General features: G+C 39.6%; 1 protein-coding gene across 3 annotated transcripts in view; it reads left to right on the top strand.

The window, feature by feature from the left end:
- nphp4 (nephronophthisis 4) overlaps window positions 1–20688 on the top strand; it is a 196680-nt gene that overhangs the window by 67037 nt on the left and 108955 nt on the right. For all 3 annotated transcript variants that reach the window (XR_013549174.1, XM_078425576.1, XM_078425577.1), the window contains 2 exons: window positions 2443–2594; window positions 6960–7083. Coding sequence is in view for 2 of the 3 variants with exons in the window: in XM_078425576.1 (XP_078281702.1) it covers window positions 2443–2594; window positions 6960–7083 (276 nt within the window). In the remaining variant the exon portion in view is untranslated. The remainder of the gene's footprint in view (window positions 1–2442; window positions 2595–6959; window positions 7084–20688) is intronic.

The raw sequence follows: 20688 nt of genomic DNA on the forward strand, positions 1-20688 counted from the left end.
TGGCGAGGTACACGTACAATGGAGATCTTGCTTACAGCAGTATCACAAGCCCATAGATTCAAGCAAATATACAAAAATGTAAATAATGCATCAAATTCTGCCCATCAGTAAAAGTAAACAAGATTGTGCAAAAAAAACCCAAAATAAGACATTAAAGCAAAGCACAATTTAGAAAAAATCCCTGGTGTGCATGAGGCAGTCAATCGTGTTTTGTTTGAGGTAGGATTAGGGATGTCAGGTTAGTTTAAGAACTTGATAGTTGAAGCAATTTATCCGTTTCTGAACCTGATGGAGTGCAACTTTCGGCTTCTGTATCTCCTGCCCAATAGTAGATGTGGGATAAGGAGGGGGGTGGGGTATTGAGTTGCATCATCATGATGCAGAAGGCAAGTTGTTGATATTACTACACTTGGAGTATTATGTGCAGTTCTGGTCGCCCAGCTAGAGGATTTGATTAAGCTTGAAAAGGTGAGAGATTCACAAGGAAGCCAATTAACCTACAAATCTATACGAATTTAGAGTGTGGGAGGAAATACCAGAGCATCTGGAGAAAAGCCATGCGGTCACAGGGAGAACATACAAACTCCCTAAAGACAGCACCCGTGGTCAGGATCGAACCTGGGTCTATGGTGCTGGAAGGCAACACCACTGTGCCACTTTAAGAGAAAAAAGGGAAATTAAAAGGGCAATGGGATTGACGGGGTTGTTTTGGGAGCCAGCATAAATGTAATTGGAGCATAATCGTGCAAACTCTGTTCCATATATGTTCCATATATGTTCCATATATGTTCCATCAAACTTATCTACTTTTCAGTTGTACTTCTCTGGAAGGACACTTCTTGTTTTGCTTTTTTTTAATTACCTTGTTAACCAACTTTGTTGCTTTTAGCAATTAATACATCTGTACTTGTTGATCCCTTTGCTTTTCTAATTATTCAGACTGTTGTTATCTAAACTCACTGTGGCCTCTTTATTCTTCCCACCAAGATCAACCACTTCTCACTTATCTGTATTGAAACACTTATGCCAATTACACATCCATTCTGCAAGTTAATTAATATCTTCCTGTATTTTGTCACTTTGTTCCTTTGTGTAAACAACACCTCCCAGTTTGGAGGCACCTGCAAATTTTGAAATTATAAATTCGATTCTCAAGTCCAAACATGAAAATTGAGAAAACATCAGGGATCCTGGTATCTATCTCCGTGGAGCACTTCTTCCCAGTTATGCTCTTCTAAATCAATCCCCTTCATATTTAATAGTAGAAATAAGGAAATGCAGATGCTGGTTTACCAAAGAAAGACACAAAATGCCCTAGTAACTCGTCAGGTTAGGCAGCATCCCTGGAGAACATGGACCAGTCTGTAGAAGGGTCCCAACTCGAAACATCACTTATCCATGTTTTCCAGGGATGCTGCCTGCTGAGTTACTCCAGCATTTTGTCTCCCCCTTAATATTCAATCTTCAAAGTTATCTCTGTATAGTGACCAGCCTGCTATCCCTTTTGCCACCTTACCCTTGAACTCATGCTTTGAATTTAGTTATGTGGCTTTTAAAGGTCTTTACAAAATCCAAATATATCCCATTGTACCGTAATACCTGTTCTCCCTTTGTTAGTTCTTCACAGGTAGTTAAAATTGATTATTTTCACATTAACTGAGGTCTATTTGAAAAAGTCTTTATTGAAGGCGATCTAAAGAAGGGCCAACACCCAAAACACTTCCCTCCACAGATGCTGCTTGACCTGCTGAGTTCCTTCAGCAGTTTGTTTTCTCGCAGACTCTTGTGTCTCTATTTCTTGGCTTTAGAAGAGGAATGTTAATGCCAACATGCACGTTGGAGCAATGTTAATGACAAATGGAAACATTTAGAAATGAGTTGAAAAACAATTCTCCACGCAGCAGTAAATGTAATTTTTACCAGCACTAAGCCATTTTTGCTTGGAACTGTATGAACTTCTTTCTAGCCTCTTATCATTTAATGGTATGACAGAAATATGCAGCTACAGAAGCCAATTAAAATTGTAATTGTCTGATACCAGTCTTGAAAATACTGCTTTGAAAGAAACATTCATTTGATTGCAAGCTCTGGAAACTACCATGCATCTGAAATGTGGAATTGAAGAAAAGATATCTCTGTAAATTAATTTACCAAACCATTAGTCAAATCTGCTTTGTTTATTTGTTGTGCTTATTACAGATCACTGAAGTATAACATTGTACCTTTACTTCAGGGAATAGTAACAGTGATTTCTTTGATGGGAAACTAATTTACCCGATACAGCATCATTGTTTCTGGAATCAGCTGACCTAGTGATAGATTTATAGAATTTTCTGTTTTTTACTGCTGATTTACAGCATCTACAATGTTACACATTGTTTTACTTCTTTGCTTTGTTCTTGTTTAAGAGTAACATAAGAGTCTGTTTTGTGCCTCTTTTAGAATGAAGAAATTTCTGATGGAAGTACTGTTGTTATTCAAGAACGAAGGCTACATGTTGGGGTACACAATGGCTTGTGTTACGTCCAGAAGCCACAGGTGGTAGTTTTGATACCTGCGACAATGCAACGGAAATCTGGGGACATTTCTAAAAGGTAAAGTAAATTCTAAGTGAGACTTAATATTGTACGTGCAGGTTGTTTACTCATGTACTATTTCACTACGAAGTCATAAAAGTGTGGCATAATTTAAGCCATTAATTTTTACATTTCAAATCAAATTCCTGCAACTTTTCAATTTGAAAGATTTTCCATCATTTTATTTTGTCATTGCTGAATTGATAGATGTGTTCTATTGAGCCTGAATGGGGCACTTAGACCATTGACAGCTAACTGCTGTGTGTTTGTTGGCGTGTTCCAGATATCTTCACTTATAGATACCGGAGCAAAAGTTTAGAACAGGCTGGAGGTCAGATGACCTGTTGTGTGGCCCCTAGACTCGTGGTTCTTGAGCCCACAGTAAATGGCAAGAACTTTAGGAGCAAAACGTAGCCGCAAAAATCACAGGTGTAAAGAGAGTTGAGCAGTGGTCTGAACACACAGCGGTTGGAATGGGAAGGAGAGATAAAATGGCTAACAACCGGACCCTCCAACGGACCTTGGCAGGAAGAGAGCAAATGTTTGACGAAACGGTTGCCTAGTCTATGCTTGGTCTCACCGATGTAGAGGAGGCCATATTGTGTGCATGAAGGTAATTGACAAGAATGGAAGATTTGCAAGTGAATGTCATTCTCATCTGAAATAGCTGGTGGGGTCCCTGCATGGAAGTGAGAAAGAACAGTGCAGATCCTGTTGATTTTACGAACCGCACTACTGACTTTCACCCTGTCCTTGGGCTATTTCTGACACCTTTCTTCCCTTTTACAGTCTCTCCATCTTCATCACTGAGAATACCCACTGGTATCTACAACAAATCCATTGACCCTTTGATAACACTTCCTCACACCCTACCTCTTGCAAGGACGGCATCCCTTCATCCTAGTTTCTCCATCTCCACTGCATCTGCTTCCAAGATGAATGTTTCCACTCTGAGATGTCCTCTTTCTTCAGTTGGGTTGATTTCCTGCTAGGAATTGCATCTTCCTGTCCACAGAGACTTCTCTCTCCGCAACACCTTGGTTTGGCCGTCCCTCCCCACCCAATAACCCCCACCCACAACACCTCTCTAGATACTTTCCCCTGCAGCCGCAGCAGATATAACATGTCTTTTCACCTCCCCTCTCACTACCAAACAGGGACCATGATAGCTCTTCCAGGTGAGACAGGTGTTCACTTGCAAATCATCCAACCTCGACAGTGGGATCAAGTGTAAACTAGGCTACTGTTTTGTTGAACACTTGCGCTCTGTCTGAAAAGGCCTGCTGGAGGACTCAGTTGCTAACCATTTTCCCTCTGTTTCCAATTTCTGTTCTGACCTCATAATCCTCAACCTCCTCTAATGCCAGAGAGAGGCCACATACAAACTGGAAGAACAGCACATCGTATTCTGCTTGGTAGCATACAACAATAGCATGAACAATTAATTCTCCAATTTCCTTCCCCCCTCTTATTATCCCCCCCCCCCCCAAAACTCCAAGGTGCTTCCTCTGGCTTTGCATTTCACTCCTCTTTCTTCCTTATCTGGCTCCCTTTACCATTGCACTTCCAGCCATTGTTATTATATATATGCATCTGCCATTTACCCATCCTCACTTGTACCCACCTTTACCTCACATTATTGGCTTTGTTCCCTCTACTCCATCAGTCTGAAGATGGATCTTGACTTGAAATGTTCTCTGTCCAATTCCCTCCTTGGATGCTGCACGTCCCATTGACTTCCGCCAGCACTTTATTTTTCCGAGTGAGGGGGAAGTGTTGTTATCAATCTGCAATGACTGCGGTATGCCAATGAGGAAGTCGGGCATCCAGTTTCAAAGAGAGGTACAAAGGCCAAGGTTTTTTTTAGCTATGTGTTGAGTTCGAGGATGATAGAGTTGAATACTGAACTGTAGTCCAGATGGTCCAGAGCAGAGTGGGAAAGCCAGTAAGAAATAACTGCTGTTGACCTGTCATAGCAATACGCAAATTGAAACTGATCCAGGTCATCTCTGATGTAGGAGTTGACTGGCATATAACCAACCTCTCAAAGCACTTCTTTATGGTAGGTGTAAGTGCTACTGGACAGTAGTCATTCAGGCAACTTGCCAAAGATAGACACAAAAGGCTGGAGTAACTCAGTGGGTCAGGCAGCTTCTCTGGAGAAAAGGAATAGGTGATGTTTTGGGTCGAGACCCTTCTTCAGAGTCAACTTGCCATGTTCCTCAAGGAACTGGTACAATAGGTGTCCTTTTGAAGCAGGTGAGAAACTCGGTCCGCTGAAGCGAGAGGTTGAAGATGCTCTTAAATGCCCAGTAAGTTGGTCCTTGCATGTCTTTAGCTCTCAGCCAGATACACTGTCTGGGTCGGACGATGTGCAGCTGGTTGCTGTTTTGCTTCCTGCTGTACCTCACAGAGGGGCCACAGCAACCAAACTGGCCACTGAGCGGGAACTAGCCGGGTGCAGAGTTTGGTGTGGCTGCAAAGGCCAGCATGGCTGCTAGCGACAAGTGGCCAGGATCAGCATGATACAGTCATTAAATCAATTAGTCAGTTCAGTCTGGCAAACTTCAGAAACATTTTCTTGAATCTGCAGGTAAACATGTACAGTGCTGTGGAGCTAAAAATCAACTCCATCTTGAGTACACATTGGTTTAATTTTGGATTTATTACCACAGAATAGTGTACTAGCATTTTCAGATGTTGCCATAGGTTTGATGGAAGATATTTCACAAGTGACAATAAGCTATGATTTCTCTTGGTGTGAAAGATTCATAATTCAAAAGCTCAGGAAAATTTGGGAATGCTCTGATTTTGAAGGGAATTAATATGCTGCTATTTTTTTGCATGAACTATTGGATAATTGGTGGTACATGAGAACATCAGAAATAGAAGTCCATAGAAATGAGCAGACAATTTGTCCTCTTGATTCTGGTCTGCCTTCAAAACATCATGGCTGATTTCTTTTGCATCCAACAAACCATCACTCAGCCAATCATATCTCTTGATTCCCTTATCAATCTTTTTGAATATACTTCATAACTGAGCCTTTACAGTCCACTTGGTAGAGAATTCCAAGATGTGCTATCCTCTGGGTGATTTAAATTTGTCTTCTTCTCTGCCCTCCATGCCAATGTAAGACCATGCAGGGAAGGAAGACGGGTTTGGCCTCTGTCCCTCCAAAAAAGTTGTCACCTGCACCAGGTGGTGAAGGGACCTGTGGTGAGACCTGGCAAAGGAGCGTAACTACCTCCAATAATAAATATCGCAACCTGCATTAACATGTAGTCACGGACTACTTGCTCGGCATAATCTGATACAAACGCAAGTGGATGGCGTTTTCGTGCATTCAGCCAGGCTGGTCTGACAATGCTTTTGCCATCTCCGTGTGCACCCCTGTTGTTAATGCCTTCCAGCTATGGTCTTCGATCAAGTCGTCTACAGCAATAGGGAGCCAATGATGCATCACGACTTCTGGTGAGCACCCTGCAGGCACACCCCATCCAGCGAGCAGAATTCCCTATATGTGTTACCAAAGGTTTATCTTCCCGTGACGTGTGCTCCTGGTATTAGCTCGTATCTCATGCAGTTGATCTTGGAGGTGTGCTGCAGGAGATCAGCTACAATGACACACTGTGGCCTTCATAATTTTCACCATCTCGCTTATCATCCTCTTCCTTCGGTCTTCCCTGCTGTTTCTCCTTCAACTCAGTTCCGCTCCTCGTCCAGTAACTCTGCCTTGTGTTTGTGTTCAATTTATACAAAATCCACAAGATCAAAATCCACAATACTGGTTATGTAATCAACCTGTTATGTTGGAACTACCTACATGCAGTGGTCATACCAATTAGGTGGTGGTGGAAAACATGCAGTGGTCATACCAATTAGGTGGTGGTGGTTTTGGTAAAGATGTTTGCCTTCTTTTCAAATATCAGCTTGGCTATTATTAGGTATCTGACATTCACAATTATATTTATGTGCAAAAGTTGATATGAATCCAGAGATTTTCAGAACCAGTTTGAGTTTTCTCTATAGATAGACACAAAAAGCTGGAGTAACACAGCGGGACAGGCAGCATCTCTGGAGATAAGGAATGGGTGATTTTTCTAGTCGAGACACTTCTTCAGACTGAGAGTCAGGGTAGCGTCACTCAGGTTAGTCACTCTACCGTAACTCTCAGTCTGAAGAAGGGCTCGATCCAAAACATCGCCCATTATTTCTCTCCAGAGATGCTGCCTGTCCCGCTGAGTTACACCAACATTTTGTGCCTCTATTCGGTTTATACCAGCATCAGCAGTTCCTTACTACACGTTGAGTTTTCTACATGACTTGTGTGGTCTAGGACACATAACAAAATGAGTCCTTTTCTTTCTCGTCTGACTGCAGTTTGCTGAAGAAGTCTCTGATTCTCAGAAGTCGCATCCAGCTGACAGAAATGGTTAAACATGAATTCTTTGGTATACTTTTCCACTTGGAGTATGTGTTCCACACCTCCACAGGACTAACAAAGGTGAGTCAGTGACATCTGGATTTTAATTTGAATTTAGCAACCATATGACATGATTCCACAGCGGGTTATCCTAACCATGATGTAACTGCTGGTTGTCTAAGATTTTCCTGTCCCTCAATTATTAAGGAAGTGTTTAATCTGCTGTTGTTTTGATTTTATGTTTAATTTGATACACTCATAGTTTGCACTATTTTTCTTAATTGAAATGTGGCAGAGATTTATGAAATCTAAAAATAACAGTTTCTTCAAATTGTAACCATTAAATGATGCATGTATGATATATTTTTATAAACTGTGTTGTTGCGTTAAATGTGTTTATTGTTGTCTTGTCTCAGTTGCCCTTCAGTTGGTTCAAACTCTGTTTAAGGTCTTACAATTTAGAGAATACAGACATACATCACCCAAGCAGCTATTTCAGTTTTTGTTAAAAAGGATATGTAGATTTATATAATTTGGATACAAATTGGGTCTGTTTTTTATTGCTAACTAACTTAAAAAGATACAGTGAGATATAAATATTATTGCCCAGATATTGCATTTCACCCACTTCTAATGCACTCGATTTGATGTGATATATAGAAAGATAGAGCACAGAGTAAAGTTAGATAGATTGAAGTAGCTCTTTGCCTCGCTATGTCTAAGCTGGCCATTGAGTATCCAGGAAATTATTCACCAGTGAGTGGTAGGGAAGCTATTGGGGAGTATTCTTCGGGATAGGATTTACTTGGATTTGGAAGTGAATGGGCTAATTAGGGACAGTCATTGTGGTTTTGTTAGCAGTAGGCCACGTGTTACTAACTTGATTGAGTTTTTTTGAGGAGGTGACGAAGGTGGTCAATTAGGGTAGGGCAATGGATGCTGTCTACATGAATATTAATAGGGTATATGATAAAGTCCCTCAAGGTAGACTGATTCAAAAGATTAAAATGCATGTGATTCACGATAGCTATATAAAATCTGGAAATACATGCAGAAGAGTTGATTAGTAGGTTTGCAGACAACACCAAAATTGACAAAGTTGCAGATGGTGAGGAAGGCTGTCAAAATATACCACGGGATATGAATAATTACAGAAATGGGCAAAGAAATGGCAATTGGAGTTTAGTTCAAGCAATTGTGACATGCTCCACTTGGGAGGTTGAATGTAAAGGGAAAATATAGTTAATGACAAGATGCTTAATAGCATTGATGTACAGAGAGATCTTGAGGTCCAAGTCCATAGTTCCCTGAAAGCAGCAACATAAGTAAATAGAGTAGTAAAGAAGGTGTATGGTTTGGTTGCCTACATTGATTGGGGCACTGAGTATAAGAGTTGGGAAGTCATGCTGCAGATTTTAGGACTTTGGTTCGGCTACATTTTGAGTTTAATGTGCAGTCTGGTCTTCCAATTACAGGAAGGACGTGGAGGCTTTGGAGAGGGCGCGGAAGTGGTTTCTAGATTGCTGCCTGGAATAGAGGGTATTAGCTATAAGGAGAGGTTGGACAAACTTGGATTGTTTTCCCTGTTGCATCAGAGTGCTGAGAGAAGACCTAATAGAAGTATATAAAATTATGAAAGGCATAGATAGGGTACAGTCAGAACCTCTATTCTCTGTGGAAATGTCAAAGATTAGAGGGCATGACTTTAAGGTGAGAGCGGGACAGGGGAGGTGTGCAACAAAGAAAATGGTGGGTGTCTGAAACACGCTGCCAGGGGTGGTTGTGGAGACAGATACGATAGCTGCATGAATATGCAGGGATATGGATCGCATGCAGGCAGAGGAGATTAGTTTAACTTGGCATCATGATTGGATTGAACATTATGGGCTGAAGGGCCTGTTCTTTTGCTGTACTGTTCTGTGTTTGATATTGTGCCTGTTCCATTTTACAATTAGGAACCAGTTAGAAGCTCCCTGGACCTGTGTATTTAAGTATCTGATTGAACCCCAGATTAAAATATTAATAATCGCTGACCTAAGAATTAAACTTATGCAATAGATTCCTTCACTGTGTACAAAGTTCAGGGTTGACCACTTCCACTTACTTGCCTGGACCAATTGTTTCTGATTTCCTAAGCGCGCAATACCATAGTCTTGATATACCTAATGATTGAGGAACAAAATTCTAAATATTTTTACCGTGTATAAAGAAATTTCAACTCAACCCTGCTCCAAAAGGTCCTTATTCTTGTTCCAGAATCTTCCCCCTAATTGCAGCTGGATGATTAATAAGTAACTGCTTTTTGCCAATGATGTTCAGGTTTAGGTGGTAAGATAAAAGAATATATTAAAAAATCATGAGCAATTCCAAATTGCATTATTTTTAATGGTTGAAAATACTCCCTTTTACAGTCAATGGTTTGGATAGAATTAAAGAGTGTAAAATTCCAGTTAATACAGGTTCATTGTTCGACGTTGGGCTCCACTGGTATCATGAGAAGCTGGTTGTGAGGAATAGTAACAGTTAGTAAGGATGTTCAGAAGTTTCATTGGAATGACATTAGGTGGCACTGTTACATGGTTTATGGAGTGACAACGTGTGAAAAAGGGGAGGTCTTAATATGGTCAGTGTTACAGATGTAAGTCTTTAAACTAATTTATGGTCTGCAAAGAAATTCATGCTGGGTCCTAATTTCTAAATTACAGCATGTCTCTATTTATACTTGTCCTAATTCAGTTTGGTTGTGAGACCATCTTCAACACATTTTGAAAGGCTGATTCTATTTTAGTGCACAGAAATAAATTGAGGAGATGATCTTGTTAAGAATCTTTATGACATATTTCTTATGTAGGTAGTATGTTAGGACATTCCATCATCTCTATGAATGATTTCTGAATGACCATTGAAATTTAAAGCTACGAGTCAGTTTTTGTGAAATAAGGTTGAAGTAAAGTGACAATAAAAATTCATGATTATCATTTGATGTCAAATTTAGCAAATGCAACAAACACTGCATTTAATTTCAATTGTACCAAAGCAGAGATTGTTCAATACTTGTTTGGGGAAATGAGAAGCCATCTTATGTAGACTGACGTACATTTTTTACTGATGGAGTAGGGCAAATGTAAAAGCTATTTTCTTTCCTGTTTATTCTTTGGCATTTTATCAACTAAACAAACAATAAAAGGAAAAGGTTACCAGGTCTATGAAACTCATTTCCTTTCAAAGACTATAAAGCAAAATGTCCTCAACAAAAACCAGTCAGCATTAGAGAGTCTTATACCTCAGCCCGATGAGATTTAAACAGTTGTATTCTGTAGGTGATATCCAGAGTTACAATGGTGTATGAACTACGATATTTCACAACAATTGCCATATAACTCTTCATTTCATGCTGAAATGATAATGTATCAATTCCAAAAAACAATGAATTACCATTTGCTACATTAGCTGGGATCAGTTTTGTATTTCAAATGTACGGAACAAAAATTAGATTCTTCCAATCTACAATACTGAAATTCATATTTAAAAAAATGTATTGCTTCTTTCTTTTGAAATGAAAAAACATCTATACATTATTCACACGTGACGTCATTTGCCAGATTTATGCAATATCCCCTCTTTTTTCTGTATTCACCTCATAAATAAGAGAATAAATCTTGGATTCATAAATTTCCCACACTCTAAATTCTGGGGCATTATGATACAAGGACAGTTTGAATAGCAGGTGGTGAATAATATTCCAAATATTCTATATTCCTTCAACACTTTTGTTCCTTCTCGCAGCACCTTCTCTTGCACTGCAGGAGATGCAACTCCTGCCCTTTTAATATCCCATAAAGGAATGAAGAAAGCCCTTTACTGATACTAGACCTATATTCTAAGTTATTTAATTAAATGAAGTGTCTCAGCTAAGGTGTTTGGATTTGAACTTCTATTTCTAAGTAATCTGACCAATAATGGATGAATTGTTGTCAGGTGGGGTAGGTGGTGAGTGATGGTGTGGCAGGTGGGTAGTATTTTAAGATGATCTGTTTTTCCTCTACTTGTAGAGGGACTCTTTCTGTTTGCAATGCATGATCTTGAGATTCTCAACTGTACTGGTTTCTTTTTCTTGACCTGGTACTATGACCACTGGAGTTACCTCCTTTTTTTTCCTACCAAATACTCTTGGCAAACACCCCCAGAAAACATGGCAGTTAACACATGCACTGACAACATTCAGCTCCCTCAAACCCTGCATTGTATTTGATTTGCTGTAGTGCTAACCTGACGTCGGTTTGCAGGGGGCAGAAATTTCTTTGAGGATAAAGAGCATAATATGTGTGGCTTTTCATGTTTGGGGTGCTGATGGCTTTCACAGTACTGTTGAATTTGCGTACGACCTGCCTGTTGCTGCATTACTGAGCTTCCAAATGTCTGTTTTTGTTTGATCCGTGTTTTTTGTTGGGCCTCTGTCTTCAGAGGTTGTGAAACACTTTCCCATTGAGCAACATTGGAGTTCAAATCCAGGAATAACTTACATTTGCACTTTGTGTAGGAAAATAACTGCAGATGCTGGTACGAATCGAAGGTATCACAAAATGCTGGAGTAACTCAGCGGGTCAGGCAGCATCTCGGAAGAGAAGGAATGGGTGACGTTTTGGTTCAAGACGTCACCCTTTCCTTCTCTTCTGAGATGCTGCCTGACCCGCTGAGTTACTCCAGCATTTTGTGATATATTTGCACTTAATTAACTGCCATGATAGTGGAACGGCCGTTAGATCTGTCCGTCTTTGGGATTGTCTATGAAGATCCTGATGATCGTGGTCACTAACTTCACTATGTGTGATCTTTGTTAATGTGAAGTGGCCATTGAACAACAGTGGTAGGATTCACAGAACAAGTTCTTGATCCACTGGCAAGGCGACTCAGGATGACTGGGGACCAAGCTCTGCTGCATATTATCAGTGCTCACAGGCGTTAAGGGCGGCAAAGTGGTGCGCCTGGTAGAACTGCTACCTCACAGCACCAGAGACCCAGGTTTGATCCTGACCTCGGGTGCTTTCTATGTGGAGTTTGCACGTTCTCTCTGTGACTGTGGGTTTTTTCCGGATGCTCCGGTTTCCTCTCACATCCCAAAAACATGCAGGTCTGGAGTTTAATTGGCCTCAGTAAATTGCCCCTAGTGTGTAGGGAGAAAGTGGGATAACATGGAACTAGTTTTAGCAAGTAATCGATGGTCGGCATAGAGTCAGTGGGCCGATGGGCCTGTTTTCATGCTGAAACTCCAAAACTTGAAAAGTAACCTGAAGCATTAGTGCCTGGCAGCACCCATACGCGTGCCCTGAGTGTGGGAGATAGAGAAAACCTTGCCCATTGCCTTCTCTTTGGCTTGCTGCCCTCTTACCCAGCCTAGTTAAGCTCCAGATACCATCTCACAAACATGATAGTTCGCCAGGCTCAGTTCCTTGCCCTTGCTTCCGGCTGCACACTCAGTCATGTTCCTGATCAGTGACTCCATCCAGATGCTCGTAGCCAGGGAGCAGTGTGGTTAAGCCGATGGCCAAAACTGGCGATACTGTGGCGTGATGAGTCGGCTTGAGAACGGAGGTATGTTGTCCATGACTCCAAGGGACTCCAAGGAAACAAACATAATTTGTTTCATGTAGGAGCAAACAAACACAAGAGAACACGATTCATAAAATTCATAATAGAGCTCTGCCAGAAAAGGAGAGGATTTGATTCTCAATATTCCCATATAAAAGGCATTCAGAAAAGACAGAAGGAATAAAGTTGTAATTAAAGAAAACTTGCAGACTTGATTAAAGTAATTTGAAAATGAGAATTCCTCAGGCACTATGCTAAACTTATTTAGATGTTGGAAGAAACAATGTTAAGGCTTATGCTTGGTTTATATTATAGGCCTGCGGAATGTTGTAATGTTTAGATTAGTCATGATAAATACTAGGATAAAAATAATTGCAGGATGGTTAATTTCAGTGAATTGGAAAGATCTCACTTGGGTTAATTGAAGTCATTGACTGGCAGGAAGAAATATGGAGGAGCTGTGGTGCTTTAAAGGAGGAAATGGTTGAGGTAAAGTCTAGGAACAATTCGGGAAAAGGGAAATCTAGTGCGGGATGGAGCAAAAGAAAAAGAACGCATCAGATGTTTATTTGATTATAACTTCCGAGGTAGAGTGAAAGAAATGTAAAGGAAAGGAGCAGGATGAGAATCGATTGTCAGCTCGCATAGAAGGCAATGAGAGGTTTTAGTTGCAACATGATTCCTCAGTCACTCTCGATCTATTTCATCTGGAATAGGAATGTCTTCACTTTCTACCTGCTGCCAGCAATTCCCACATTTCCTTTCTGTCTTATTTTACCTCATTCAAATAGGTACAGAAAGGGGAGTCACTGGAACAAAATATCTTTTCATTAGTGGAAGCAGAGGCATGGCTGAGGAAACAAATATATAATTTGTTTCAGTGTTTACCAAGGAAGAAGACTTTGCCAAAACCTTGGTAAAAGCTTTGCCAGAATATTGAGTGATGCAAAATAAATCAGAAAGGAAGAATGGGAATAGATTGTGAGTTACTGAGGAATCATGTTACATCATTTAGAGATGAAGACAAATTGTAAGAATGGCACCAAAGATCTACAAGGTTGTAAATATTATAGCGTTGTTCAAAAACAAGATAAATGTGGGAACTACAGGCCTCTCTGTTTAATGTTTTTTGAAGAAATTCGGAATCAATAACCATAGAGAAAATGGGCAATCCTGGACATAGAAAAGAGAGAGATGAAATTTGGCAAGGGATACCATTTTTGACTGAGTTGAATATGTGGTGAGAATGCATGAGGGCAGTTCAATGATGCAATGATGATCTTTCAAAAGATGTGTGATAAAGTATAGCATTTTAAATTAGTCAGAAAAACTAAAGCTAACAATGTAAAACATGCAGTGGGCAGAACATTTGCTGAGCGATAGAAAACAGGAGGTGAGTGGCTGTGTTTTAGACCAATGGTGGTGTTCAGAGGCAGACGCTGAACGACTGTTGAGTATTCCCAGTATTTCTAGTGCCTTCCTTGTAGAAATATGTATTTTTTAATGCACACAGACATAATTTTCTCCCCTAAAAAGTTAATTGAGTTTTTTATTAGAAGAATATGTGAATAGCTTTATGTTCAGAAGAAATTATAGATAGTCTCATTGCATTTAACTTTTCCATTAGAAATGCTAATGCAGCTGGGGAAAATTGCTGTCAGGAGCATTCTCCTAATGATTCAAGCTACTGTTTCACACGAAGGATGTGAGAATTTGATTGAGGAGATTAACACATGAATAGAAACTACAACTTGAATATGTGTTTCTCCAGTATTTTGTGCCACTTCTACTGTTACTCTAAAATCAATTTTACGTTTATGCCTAAGAAACTTAAATTAACCTATTGAACCCATTTTTAAATATACAAGCGCTGCAGAGAATTACCATTAATTTCAACTTTTGCTTAAAATAAATGTTGATAATATTATGATGTGAATTGGTTTGGAGGAGTTGCTGAGCCTTGAAGTACAAGGAACTAAATTAACATTAGTAGATTCAGCCATTAACACTTCATACTTCAGTGACATCACAGCTCCATTTCTTTACTAATTTAAACTAAACATTAGGAGTGCTGAGAATACTCTGCAAGATATGGGACAAATGCGCGCAAGTGGGACTGGCATAGATGGGATATCTTGGTTTGCATGGGCTAGTTGGGCCGAACGGCCAATTTCTGTTCTGTATGACTCTACTATGACTAATGCTTCATCTCCATTATCTAGCTGGGTGGTTCTAACATTAGTCATTTATTGACACCGGAGAATCATCTGCACTGGTTTATTTTCCTTGCTCTGGTACTATGATCACTGGAGTTAACACCTTTTATTTTACCGAATACTTACTCTTGGCCAATATAAAAGTGACATTTGAAGAAGTATCTTGACCCGAAACATCACCCATTCCTTCTCTGCAGAGAAGCTGCCTGTCCCGCGGAGTTAATCCAGCTTTTTGTGTCTATCTTCAGAAACATTTCCTCTATGTGTACAGTAATCTGGAACATGTGATTGAAGCAGGAATCAAGAATATTGAACATGTATGTTCCTAGAACGTTATTAGCTTGGCCTTTAAGTCGAGACATCATTGCATGGTATTCTCATACAGAATCAGTTCATAGGAAAAATATCCTGTCGAAAGTAATACAAATCTGTGTAACCCACAAATAAAGTTTATTTCTACAGATGATTAGAAACATCATGCCTATGTAATAAAACTCTGTCAGAGTTGATAGATTAATTCATAGATACAAAAGACATAGGAGCAGAATTAGAACATTCAGCCCATTGAGTCTGCTCCGTCATTCAATCATATCTGATCTATATTCCCCTCTCAACTACATTTTCCTGCCTTCATCCCGTAACCTTTGGCATCCTTACTTACCGAAAACCTACCCATCTCCGCTTTAAAAATGCCACATGACTTGGCCTCCACAGCTGCCCGTGGCAATCGATTCCACAAATTCACCACCCTCTGGCTGAAGAAATTCCTCCATCTTTATTCCAAAGGTACATCCTTTTACTCTGAGGCAATGCCCTTTGGTCCAAGTCTCTCCCACTGCTGGAAACATCACTCCATCTAAGGTCATAAATGATAGGAACAGAATTAGGCCATTTGGCCCATCAAGTCTACTCCGCCATTCAATCATGGCTGATCTGTCTCTCCCTCCTAACCTCATTCTCCTGCCTTCTCCCCATAACCTCTGATGCCTGTACTAATCAAAAACTTATCTATCTCTGCCTTAAAAATATCCACTTACTCGGCCTCTACAGCTGTTTGTGGCAATAAATTCCACAGATTTACCACGCTCTGACTAAAGAAATTTCTTCTCATCTCTTTCCTAAATGAGCATTCTTTAATTCTGAGGATATGACCTCTAGTCCTAGACACTCCCACTCATGGAAACATCCTCTCCACATCCACTCTATCCAAGCCTTTCACTATTCTGTATGTTTCAACGAGGCCCCCCCTCATTCTTCTAAACCCCAGTGAGTGCAGGCCCAGAGCCGACAAACGCTCATCATAGGTTAACCTATTCATTCCTGGGATCATTCTTGTAAACCTCCTCTGGACCCTCACCAGGTAAGATATGTGACCATTATGTTTTTTGCCAGTATCCAGTGGCTCAATGACATAAATGAATCTCATGATTCAGCCAAGGCTCTATGGAGATATTGTTGATTGAGCTCCAATGGTATTGAATAGAAACACATTATTCTTTTGAGTATAAGTGCGAGGGTAGATTTAAATTCAATTAGCCAAAGCTTTTGGGGGTCAATGTGACTGAATGTCAAATTGTAATGGGTCAACCAGTTCATTTGACACTGGATGAGCCATCAGAAATTGCAAATAAACAGACCATGAAATAAACAGACCAGGTGATCATGAAATCAAATGACGTTGATAAATAAAATTGGGGAACGAACTAAGTAGCACATTGTAGTGCCAGATGCATCATCAGATAGAAATGGTATAATACCACAACTGCAAGAGGAATAAATACAGGATCTTTCTCCTGTTAAGAAGATGCCAATAATGGATGCCTATGTGTGATGTCAAGAAACCGTGGGATCAGAGATGGGGTGAGCCTGTTACATTTGGAATTGCCCTGCACTGCATGGGCTTGGCTTAACTTCATTCAGTAACGCACTCCAGGGGCATACTAAAGAAACAGCATCCTTGCATTGGAATCAAGTAGCCTCCAGTTTCAGGGACAGTTATCAGGCAACTGAACCATCCTACCACAACTAGAGAGCAGTCTTGAACTACTATCTACCTCGGAGAGCCTACCTTGGAAACCCTCAGACTATCTTTGATCGGACTTTACTGGCTCTATCCTCGGTACACATGACAGTAAACTAAACTAAACCAATCTAGTTGCTCATTAATCATTGGAAGATTTGCCCATATGATAATGTATAGCTTATTCAGTTGTCAGTAGATAATTGGTATCGGCATTTACCATATTTTTTAGTTGTACAGGAAAAGTAAAAGAAAACTGTTTTCTTTTGAAGTCATTACAGCTTTGTCAAAAACTTTTAACTTCATAACTACTCTCTGAAGATCATCAGCGTTACTGATCTTGATGTAAACCGTTATGTACTTATTCTTTGGTGTTATGATGTACAGCATCAGCAGTTTCCAGCCCTTGATGAACTGAGTTTTGGATTGGTTTCAATTCTTGACAGTCATGATCTGAAGCCAATCTAAAGTCATCAACTTTGATGTTCAAAATCAATTATTCTTGCTGTTATCTCTATACGGAATTCTGTCTATGTACATTTAATCAGCAGTTCAGGAAATCTGCTGAGTTTGCAATTTTGACTGAAAGGAATAAAAATATTGAGTGAAGGATAAACTGGTTACTAGCTGTAGGGGCCTGACCTAAATTGGAAAGTGCTTAGGAATATTAGTTCATTGTGCACACATTGCTGAATTATGAAAAACAGAAGTGTAGATTAGCACAATGTCATTTTGGTTCTGCAACATTTTATCCCTTTTCCTCATTACAAATCATCGCATGGTGCTCATATTTGAAACGATTACTACGAATGCTACAAAAGGCTTGTTATTTTTGATAACCCTTGCGCTATTATATGTACTTTTGCTCTACTATGCTGCACCATGATGAGATGTAAATTGCCTTAATGGTATTGAATGCAGTTAGCCAACTAGTTATGATTTTAGCACCATCCATTTTAAGTTGGAAGTGCCAAGTGAACGGCAATAGGTCCTGTCCACATGGGATAGAAAAAAGTACTATCTGAAAAGCTGTTCCGAACTCCTCTTACATACATTGGAGTATCCAAACAACTTGACCACAGTTTATTGATCAGATTTTTTTCCACATGTTAACCCTCCACAATCCCCCCACAGCCAACTTCGGAAGTACAGTAACTGTTGTTTTATAGACACTGTTTCCGCGCTGAAGGGTTGGTTGTAAGCTCCCTTCCGGTTCCACTGCTGCACTTGGCATGGGGCCAATTTACAGTAGCTAACAACCTATTTCTTTGGAAATCAAAAATGTTTGTATCTAGCTACGTTTGACTATAATGTAAAGAGTTAAAATATTGTTCAACCATTTTAAGTATTAAAACATTTTTTTAATCACCAACGAAAACATGAAAAAAGTTGCAGAACGTAGAACAAGATTGGAGATATTTGTTGTTGTAATTCAGGTATTTAAGTTAATGTCCACCAAAGATAGATGTACTTGAGCAAGAATGATGAAGTTGTTTCTTGATTAAGTTGTTCCTCCAGCTCATATTTTTCCTTTGGCTCTTAAAATGTGAGATTAATTATAATTCCTAGTGGTCCAGCAAAAATAAATTCGATTTTTGAAAACAGCAAATGGAAATATTCCCAGACCGATTTTGTCACCTTGGCTTGTCACCCGTGCGAACAAGCGAGTTATTTGCATCATGTGAAAAGAGAACCGGAAAATGGATTCTTCAAAGGAAGTTAATTTGCAACATGCCCTGCTGCAATTTATCAAACCGTGATGTGCATTGTTATTTTTTACAATTGAGTGGCATATTAATGCATTCTTTATTAATTCTCTTCAATGGAGTGTGCCTTTCTCTGGCACTCACTCAAAATTAAGTGAAATGTTGTGTAACATTTTTGCTATTTTCAATTATAATGGAGTTAAAGGTATACAGTAAAAGTTTGTTAATCCAGCACATTCAGCACTTTACGATTACCAGAGGCAGATATTCTAGACTGTGGGCATTACTCCTATTGATGGTACAGCATACTTTGATATCATTTAAAAAAAAGAGATGATACTCAGTGGGATAATAAATTTACCTGTGAACCAGTTAGTTTAAAGGGATTGCTGGAAATGGTGCCCCAGTAGGTTACTGTTCTCAGACAGTAGGGGAGTCTGGGAAACATTACCTGGTGAGCCAATGATGAAATATCAGGATCTTCAAATATCAGATTGTGTGTATTATGAGAGTTTTATTGTATAAAGGACTCTGTTACTCCATGTTAGATGAACATATGTTCACACCCAGGATTAGATATTTTAGTACAAAAATAAATACAATTCTTTCAGTTTAAATTGAAAATTCTAAAAGTTATTTATGTGAAATGTCTCTTTAACTATGTCCATTTCTTAATGCATTGACATTTAATTAGTTAACCAATGATAGCGAGGTCAAGAAATAAAAATGATTAACAAGTATAGTTCCAAAGGTATTCTATTGGTGCTAAAGGAAATGGTTATGGAATTACATTTCTCTGTAGGAATATAATGCACCATATTTGCGAGAGGTTTGAAGCAGTAAACCATTTAAACGTCATATACTACTCTGGAATTGTGTTGCATGGTTTTTTGCTACGCAGGCTATGATTTTAATTGTTCCACCCAGAAATCATTGCACGCACAAACAAGTTTGTGAAGATTTTTAATGTTTACTAAAATAAAGGAGGGGAATTGAGTAGTCTATACAGTGGCAAGGTATAAGATATTTTAGACCCAAATATTCTTCGTATTCCCTTTATAAATACAGTCCCCTTTTTAAGACAGGGTTCCATTCTTGAGGACTGTTCATAACCCGAACCCTTCTGAAGTTTTAAATGAAGAAAAGCAGTGTGTGGGAGAGGATCTCAGAAACAGTTGCAGTGGGAGAGCAAGCACACGTGGGAAGAGCAGCTACCAGCTGGCTTCGCTGACTGTGAGTAAGCGAGTGAATCCTGCTCAGCATTCCCAGCTGAAAGCATGTGGAAAACACCCCATTCCCAGTCGGCAGAAGATGACGACAGTCCCAAAGCAGCCACCAAATCTATCCCTATCCATCTGGTGTCCCAAATGCTCATCGATATGTATGAGCTGTCAATAAGCCAGGTGTTTGTAACCCGGGCAGGGACTGTAGAAAGATAGGAGGAACATTTTAGCAGTCCTTCAATAATCTTCTGTTTGAAGAGCATTGAATAGAATGAGCTGACTGAATAAATTTAACTATGTTTGTGAAATAAACCCCAGAACAACAGGGAAGGGTGATATTCTAGCTACTTTATACTATATTTAACTTATGAGAACTGACGCAAATATCCCAACAAAAATGAGCAAAGGGACTGTAGTACACAGACTGCTGATTAGATGTAGGTAAATCATTACATTACATCTAATCAGTAAAGATTCAATGGTGCCATTAGATACATATTGAGAAGGAAGTATACCATTTTTCATCAGTTTAGCTCAGACAGAGAGCAAATGCATCTTAATGTCTTTCTGAGTAGAAGCAGGAGTGATATCTTTTTAATTGGGGATGTGTGACACTGACTTAAATTAAATTTATAATAAGTGTCATTATTGATTTACTGTTTCTGAGTACTGACAACACCTCGCCCAACTAGAAAAAAAGTGCGAGGTTTTCAATGAGGTATATGGGAGATCGGGACTACATCCCCAGCTTATGACAGGCCCATTCGGTAGCCTGATAATCGGCAGCGAAGAAGCTGTTCTGGAATTTGGTGGTACGTGCTTTCAAGCTTTTGTAACTTCTGCCCAATGGAATAGGGATGACTGGGATCTCAATGGGTCTTGATTATGTTGCCTGCTTTCCCGAGGCAGTGTGAAGTATAGATGGAGTTGAT

The sequence above is a fragment of the Rhinoraja longicauda genome, chromosome 30, assembly GCF_053455715.1.
Source record: "Rhinoraja longicauda isolate Sanriku21f chromosome 30, sRhiLon1.1, whole genome shotgun sequence".
Lineage (NCBI taxonomy): Eukaryota > Metazoa > Chordata > Chondrichthyes > Rajiformes > Arhynchobatidae > Rhinoraja > Rhinoraja longicauda.